Genomic DNA, 8,474 nt, shown 5'->3' on the forward strand with positions numbered 1-8,474 from the left:
CCCCCCGATATCCCCCCCCGCATTCCTCCCCGCCCCCCCCGCCCGGCACCTCGCCAGCGTCACCACCCCCCCGGGGCTCTGGCACCGGGTCGGGGCAGCGGGAGCACCGGGAACGCCGATTCCGGGCACGGGAGCAGCGCTGCGGAGCACCGAGAGAGGCCGGGCCGGGTACCGGGACCGCCACGTCCGAGAACCGGGAGTTGTCCTGTCGCGCACAGTAGATCAGGACACCGGGAGCCGTCGAACCGAGCAGAGAGGCACGCACGTTCCGGGCACCGGGAGCCGTCCAGGCGGGACTTGAGTGTATCCAGTCACCGGGATTCTTCCAGGCAGCAACGGGCACGGCAAATCGGATCACTGGGAGTCGTCCAGGCGGCACCGGACACGACAAATCCGTTCACCGGGAGTCATCCAGGCAGGACCTGAGTGTATCCAGTCGCCGGGAGTCGTCCAGGCACCATCGAGCACGGCAAATCTGACCACCAGGAAGACATCCAGGCAGCACCGGGCACGGCACATCCAGACGGGAGGACCGTCCGGCTAGCTGGGCACCGGACACGGTAAATCCGGGCACTATGGGCCCCCCCGGCGTGCTGCCCGCCCTGGCCTGGCTGCTGGTGGGGCTGAGCGTGCCGGTGCCATGCCGGAGCCAGCCACACGGCGAGAAGGGCATCTCCATCCCTGACCACGGCTTCTGCCAACCCATCTCCATCCCGCTCTGCACAGACATCGCCTACAACCAGACCATCATGCCCAACCTGCTGGGTCACACCAACCAGGAGGACGCAGGCTTGGAGGTCCACCAATTCTACCCTTTGGTGAAGGTGCAGTGCTCGTTGGAGCTGAAGTTCTTCCTGTGCTCCATGTATGCGCCGGTCTGCACGGTGCTGGAGCAGGCCATCCCTCCCTGCCGCTCCATCTGCGAGCGGGCACGCCAGGGCTGCGAGGCCCTCATGAATAAGTTTGGTTTCCAGTGGCCTGAGCGATTACGGTGCGAGAACTTCCCCCGGCACGGCGCCGAGCAGATCTGTGTGGGGCAGAACCACTCAGAGGACGGTGGCTCCCCGGCACTGCTCACCAGCGCCACACCACTGGCTGGCCAGGGCACCCCGGGTGCCCCTCGTTATGCCACCCTTGACCACCCCTTCCACTGCCCGCGGGCGCTGAAGGTGCCCAGCTACCTCAACTACAAGTTCCTCGGGGAGAAGGACTGCGCAGCGCCCTGTGAGCCCACCCGGCCTGACGGCCACATGTTCTTCAACGAGGACGAGATCCGTTTCGCCCGCATCTGGATCCTCATCTGGTCCGTCTTGTGTTGTGCCTCGACCTTCTTCACTGTCACCACCTACCTGGTGGACATGCAGCGTTTCCGCTACCCCGAGCGCCCCATCATCTTCCTCTCAGGCTGCTACACCATGGTGTCGGTGGCCTACATCGCCGGCTTCGTGCTGGAGGAGAGGGTGGTCTGCAATGAGCGGTTCCAGGAGGACGGCTACCGCACGGTGGTACAGGGCACCAAGAAGGAAGGCTGCACCATCCTCTTCATGATGCTCTACTTCTTCAGCATGGCCAGCTCGATCTGGTGGGTCATCCTCTCCCTCACCTGGTTCCTGGCTGCCGGCATGAAGTGGGGCCACGAGGCCATCGAGGCCAACTCGCAGTACTTCCACCTGGCTGCCTGGGCCGTGCCGGCCGTCAAGACCATCACCATCCTGGCCATGGGGCAGATCGACGGGGACCTGCTGAGCGGCGTCTGCTTTGTGGGCCTCAACAACATTGACCCTCTGCGGGGCTTCGTGTTGGCCCCGCTCTTCGTCTACCTCTTCATCGGCACCTCCTTCCTGCTGGCTGGCTTCGTCTCCCTCTTCCGCATCCGCACCATCATGAAGCACGGCGGGACCAAGACGGAGAAGCTGGAGCGGCTGATGGTTCGCATCGGGGTCTTCAGCGTCCTCTACACCGTCCCTGCCACCATCGTCATCGCCTGCTACTTCTATGAGCAGGCTTTCCGCGAGCACTGGGAGCGCAGCTGGATCAGCCAGAACTGCAAGAGCTTGGCCATCCCCTGCCCGCTCCACTTCACCCCCCGCATGACCCCCGACTTCACCGTCTACATGATCAAGTATCTCATGACTCTCATCGTGGGCATCACCTCTGGCTTTTGGATATGGTCGGGGAAAACCCTGCACTCCTGGAGGAAGTTCTACACGCGGCTCACCAACAGCAAGCAGGGCGAGACGACGGTGTGACCCCCCCCCAGCCTCAGCCCGGCCGCCGCCGCCACCCTTTGGCTTGAAATTTGGGGGGGCTTTGGGAAGTGGGGAGGGGCAGGGGGGGGAAGGAAGTTTATTATATATTTTTTATTTTTTAGATTTATTAACGTCTAAGGGGGTGTCTCTCTCGTGCGTGCGCGCGCTGTGGTTTATTTTTGTTTTGTAATTAAACCTGTAAATAGCATTTGTAAATTTAATTACATGTTGGTAATTTAAATCGGAGCGGGGAGGGGAGAGGGGAAGAAGAGGGAGGAAAGGGAGAGAGAAGGAAGAAGAGGGAGACAAAAAAGGGAGGGAGGGGAAGTGGTAGAAAAGTAGGGAAAAGAGGGAGGAAAAATGGGGTGAAGAGGGAGGAAAAATAGAAGAGGGAGGAAAATACAGAAGAGGGAAGGAAAATACAGAAGATGGAGGAAAATGGAGAAGAGGGAGGAAAAAAGTGGAGAAGAGGGAGAAAAGTAGGGAGAAGAGGGAGAAAAAATAGAAGAAGAGGGAAAAGAAGTGAGAAGAGAGAGGAAAAATTAGGGGAGGAGAGTTAGATAAAAATAAGGGAGAAGAGGGAGGAAAATAGGGGGGAAGGGAGGAAAATAGGGGGGAAGGAAGGAAAATAGGGAGAAGAAGGAGAGAAAGGGAGCAAAAGAGCAAGAAGAAGGAGAAAAGTGGATGAAAAGGGGAGAAAAGAGAGAGGAGAGGGAGAGAAACAGGGAGAAGGGGGAAACGAGGAAAAAAAAGCAGAAAAAGGAGATTAAAGTAAAGGGAGAAAATGAGAAAAAGGAGGGGAAAGGGAGAAACACTGGGGAAAAAAGAGAGGGAAAAGGAGGGAAAAAAAAGGCTCAAAAGGAAAAAATTTCCACCGAGTGTGGGAGCAGATTCCCGTCTTCCCTCTCCACCTCTCTCCGCTGCCTGCTTGGGTTCCCCCCTCCCCGCCAGGGCTGTCGGCGTTGGCCGAGGGGCCAGGACCGGGAACGGGTCCGGGAATGGCTCCCGGTTGGGATCGACTCCGGGACCGGCTGCTCTTACGCCGCTCCCTGCCCGCTCCCCGGGCTCTGCTCCACCAGCCGCTGGAAAAAAAAAGAGGGGAGGGGAACCAAACCCAAATCCCAATAACAATCCCAATTTTCTCCCTCTCTTTTGGAAGCTCCTCAGGAAAGTTCATTTTTTTATCCCCTCCTTTGCTCACTCCCTCCAGCCGCTCTCATGGGGCTGTGTCCCTCCCTTCACAGCCACCCGGGGCTGGGGTCCCTGCTTGTCCCTCTGCCTGTCTGTGTGTCCGTCCGTCCGTCCGTCCGTCCCCCCCGCCCCAACCCTAGATTGGCCACAGATTTTTCCTCCCAAATCACTTTTTAAACAATTTTTGCGAATACAAACGGGAAAAGCAAACTCCTAACTCAGTCCTCAGGGCTTTCCTTCCCCGCCCCCTCCCCCTCCCCAAATAATAAAGAATTAAAGGCAGGGATGGGGGGAGGGAGGATGTCCCATGGGTGCTGCTTGGGCCCCCCCCCCCACTCCCATTGCACCACCTAGCACCTCCCTCCAGCTGGAACAAAGCTCTTCACAGCAGGGGGGAGGGGGGAAAGCCATTTAACCCCTAAAATAAGGATTTTTGGGTTTGCGGGGGCGGGTGGGGGGGGAGCTCTCCTGCCCCCCCCCACCCCCATCCCCCCCCCGGAGGAAATAGCTCACATTTTCTGTAGGATTAGGGTTTTTTTGGCTGTACGTGGGCCCCCGATCCCAGGGTCTCTGGAGAGCAGCGGGTCCTGGCTCTGCTTGGGTTTGTCGGGATTTGGGCGATGGGGGTTGGGGAATGGAGGAGCGGGGCTGGCACGGTGCTGGGCGCAGGGAAGGATGGATTTAATCAGCTGGATTCAATGGAAATGGAAAAGAAAAGAAATTCTTCCCAAAATGGAGAGGGAGACCTGGCTTGGGGGACCCCCCAGGAGCCCCAAAAGCAGCCCTGGGAAGGTCTAAAGTTTCTCAGCTCTATCATTTTGAGGGATCTTGGGATTCCCTGAACACAAAAAAAAAAGGGGGGTGGGGTGGGGTGTGTTGAGTCGTTCCCCTTCCCCCAGCAAAGCTCTGGGACAATCCCCAAACCCCCTTAAAGCCCCCAGTTGTGCGTTGCAGGAGGAGTGGAGCCGAAGGGGTTAAGGCAGAGCCTCTCCAGCACATTTTGGAAAGGAAAAACTCTTTGGATCCGGTTTAATTTTCCAACGATGACTTGGAAAGGGGGAGAGAAGAGGGGGGGGAAACGGATCCAAGGGTTTTTGTTTTTTTTTTTTTTTTAATCCCCTGCTCCGTGGTTTGGAGAAGCAGTTTGAGGGTCGAACTGGGCTGGCTGGGACACACCCCCCCCCGCCCCAGCACCCCCTCATCCCCCCCTCCAGCACCCGAAGTCTTCGATGCCACTCAAAATGGGAATTAAAATGGGGTTGATGTTACTGCTGCGATGTCTTTGCCTCCCTCCTGAGGTGGGGCAGAACCATGACAGTGGCAGGACAAGACTCAGCCAGGGGAGTTGGGGGATCCCCCTTGCACCCCTCAACCCCACACACCCAAAGCTGACATCACATGGGTGGGTTTGCCCCTGCTGTAGGGGACCCCAGGGCCATATCCAGCCCTGGCACTGGGTGTTTGGCCCTGGGGGTGCTGCCGATCAGCTGGCTCCTGTTCTCTAGCTGGAAGGTCCTGCTCCCCAAAAGGCAGATCCCACTCCCCAAGAAGCAGATCCCACTCCCCTAAAAGGTGGATCCTGCTCCCCAAAAGTTGGCTTCTGGGGGGCAGAAGCCAGATCCTGCTCCCTAAAAGCTGCATCCTGCCCCACAAAAGCTGGATCCCACTCCCCAAAAGCTGGATCCTGTCCCCCAAAAGCCAGATCCTGCTCCCTAAAAGCTGCATCCTGCCCCACAAAAGCTGGATCCCACTCCCCAAAAGCTGGATCTTGCCCCCTAAAAGCTGGATCCTGCCCCCAAAAGGTGGATCCCACTCCCCAAAAGGTGGATCCTGCCCCCCAAAGATGGATCCCACTCCCCCAAAGGTGGATCCCACTCCCCAAAAGCCGGATCCTGCTCCCCAAAAGGCGGCTCCGACCCAAGGCAGCTTTGTTTTCCAGAGGCTAAGCTGGGATGGCAGGATGGGGAATGTAAACTCTCCACCCAGGAATGTGGGAGCTGAGGAGGTTTTAAAGGCTTCGATGTCCCAGCTCTGGCTTCCGAAGCTGGAACTGGAGCCTGCACCCAGCACCTGGGCTCTGTGGGTGCTGAGCATCCCTTGGGTGCTGCTGGTGCCCACCTGGGGGGCTTTGTGTGTCACCCCCTCCTCAACCCCGCAGGCTCCTGAAATGTCCATGGAGGTTTGGAGCTGGAACTGGAGGCATTGGGCTGGATCCTCCCCTGGCAGCAGCTGTGGGGCTCAGCCCAGGGCCTCTCTCAGGTCCTGTTTTGGGGGGTTTGGAGGTTTTTGGAGGTTTTTCTGCTCTTTGGGCTCTTTGGAGCCTGAGCAGGGAAGGAGTTGGAAGGTGCTTGCCAGCAAGAGTCAGTGTGTGTCCCCTCTGTCCCCTGGTCTGTCATTTCAGGGATGGGTCACCCTGAGTCAGGCTAACCCCAGGGACAGGTCACCCCAGGGACAAATCACCCGGGGGACAGATCACCCCAAATCCAACAGCAGTGTGTCACCCCATGTCCAGAATGGATCTCCCTGGGGATGGGTCACCTTGGGTCCAGCTAACCTTGGTGACAGATCCAGGTCACCCTGAGGATTGGTCACCCTGGGGATGAGTCACCCCAGGGCCAGGCTGTCCTAGGGATGGGTCACTCCAGGTTCAACTAACCCTGGGGACAGTTCACCCCAGGGACAGGTCACCCTAGGGACAAATCACCCCATGTCCAACCAACCCCAGGGACTGGTCAAACCCATGTCTAGGTAACCCTAGGGACAGGTCACCCCTGGTCGGGCTAACCCAGAGAATAGGTCCCCCCAGGTCCAGCTAACCCTGGGGACAGGGTCCCCCTCCCTGCCAGTGCTGAGCCCCAGCCCTCCCAGGCCGGTGACTCCCATCCTCCTCTTCCTCTTTTAAGCCAAGTGAAGAGAGAGCAAACGCCGGTGGCGGGTCCCACCGTGTGCTCCCGCCCGGCCGTGCCAGGGGTCCTTTGATGTCCCCTGATGAGCCCTGCTCTGTTTTCACAGCTGCCCAGCAGCAGAAGTCAATTAAAGTGCACCCTGACCCCTCCCGCCCCAGCAAACGCCTGCCCTGCCCGGCCCCAGAGCACCCTCGGCTGATGACAGCAGTGCCCCGGGAGGCTCACAGGGCTCCATCTGCTGCGGTGTCCCCAGGAGTGGCCATGCTTGGGTGACCTGTAGGGTGATGGCACCGGACTCTGTCCCAGCAGGGAGGCAGCCCTAGGGTGAAACCAGTGCAGGGAAAGGGATGCTGGAAGAAGGAACTGGTGTCACAGGGAGAAGGACAGGCCACAGGATGTCCTCAGCACTGTCTCCTGTCCCCCAGGCTGTGGTGACTCCTGTCCCCTGGCCCATGGGCTCTCCATCCCCTCGTGGTCTCCTGTCTCCACACCCATGAGCTCCTCTGTCTGCTGTCCTCCAGGTCCCTGTCCCATGGGCGGTCCAGTCCTGTCCCCATGGCTGTCCTGTCCCCTGAGGACTCCCCTAGAGGGGCTCTAGGTCACCCCTTGCCCTGTGGGGAGCCATCCCATCAGCTCGGTCCTGAGTGACAATTCCTTCAGGGTTGGGGGGGGGGTCCATCTCCACTCTTCCCTCTTGTCACCATCCCCCCCTTGTCCTACACCCTCAGTAGTGATTGGGGTGGGGTGGTGGCAGAGGGAGGTGATGAGGAGCAGGGAGGTGACAAGGGGCAGCTCCTGGTGACACATCACACATCCTCGAGGATCATTTCTCTTAGCTCTTCCCGGTGTGACAGGTCCCTGTGCCTCAGTGGGGACATCGCTGGCAGCTCCATGTGCCTCAACCTCCATGAGGATGAAACCATCAGGGACCCGAGGCCACAGGGACCAGCACCCATGGGTGCTGCTGGCAGAGGGAATCCCTCTGGGTGTTCCCAGCTCTGCTGTCCCCCAAGCTGTGCCGTTGCAGCGGGACCTCAGCCGGCAGAGCCCTGGCCAGGCGCCAGCGAGGACGAGCAGCAGCGGTGGCTAAATTGGGCTCCTGCCTGCCACGCTCTTAAAGGAGCACAGCCGGGCCCCCCCCGAGGCTCGGGGTGTCCCCACCGAGGGATGGCTTTCCCAAGGCAGATGGAGGACCCTTCCCATCCCACCTTGATGGTGTGGGCCCCCATCTCTGTGCAGCCCTGGAGGGGCTGAGGGTAGAGGACATGGGGCCACTTCTCTATCCCAGCATCCTGCTGGAGAACTTGGGATGAGGATGTGGGGTACCCCCCTGCATCCCAGCATCCCTTCTGGAGAACAGGGGATGGATGGAAGTGGGATAAGTGAGCATGGAACCCTGTCTCCATTCCAGCACCCCACACAAAGGTGTGATAGGTGGACAAGCAATGAGGGGCTCGGGAGCCCTCTCCATCCTTGTGGACTTCCTGAGGACATGGGGTGGATGTACACAGCCCCCCCATGTCCATCCAAACATCCATCCTAGAGAATAAGGGATGGATGGAAGTGGCATGGATGGGCATGGGACCCCAACTCTATCCCAGCACCCTTTCCAAAGAACATGGGATGGATGGAAGTGGAATGGAATGGCATTCCCCCATTCCCATCCTGGTGTACCTCCTGGCAAACCTGGGATGGATGGATGGACGCTGGTCACACCTCCACCCAAGCACCCCACACAGGCAGCGTGGGACAGATGGACCCAGAACGGATGGATGTGGGATGGAGGGACCTGGGATGGGTGGAACCAAGTAGAGGGTCCCGAGTAGAGTGGACAGAGCTGGTTCCCCATCTCCTTCCCAGCTCCATCCCACCCCTCACTGCCCCCTGCTGCCCCCCGGGGCCCTGCCGTGGGGCTGCCCCATGGCCACGCGGTTCCGGCGCAGCTGCCGCTGCCCGAGGGGGAACCCGGGAGGGGCCCGGGGGGAGGAATCCGGCGCGGGCCGGGGTGGTGGGGCCGGGGGGGACCCGAGGGGATGAAGATGGGGGGGGCCCGGGGGCGGCTCCGGAGGCGGCGGCGCCTCTGAATGCGGGGAATGTTTTTACAGCTGGAGTCGGTTAGGGGAGGGGG

The 8,474-nt window shown here is 59.8% G+C and overlaps 1 protein-coding gene across 1 annotated transcript; it reads left to right on the top strand.

Annotated features, from left to right (window-relative positions):
- Nucleotides 1-575: 575 nt before the first annotated feature.
- On the top strand, nt 576-2,249 carry FZD2 (frizzled class receptor 2). The gene has a single exon (XM_054396400.1). The coding sequence runs from the start codon at nt 576-578 to the stop codon at nt 2,247-2,249; it is 1,674 nt and encodes a 557-aa protein (XP_054252375.1).
- Nucleotides 2,250-8,474: the final 6,225 nt, after the last annotated feature.

This window comes from Indicator indicator, chromosome 37 (genome assembly GCF_027791375.1).
Source record: "Indicator indicator isolate 239-I01 chromosome 37, UM_Iind_1.1, whole genome shotgun sequence".
In the NCBI taxonomy this organism is placed as follows: Eukaryota; Metazoa; Chordata; class Aves; order Piciformes; family Indicatoridae; genus Indicator; species Indicator indicator.

What these genes read in the sequence shown, in the direction of transcription:
- FZD2 (XM_054396400.1), top strand. Translation starts at nt 576, where the DNA reads ATGGGCCCCCCCGGCGTGCTGCCCGCCCTGGCCTGGCTGCTGGTGGGG.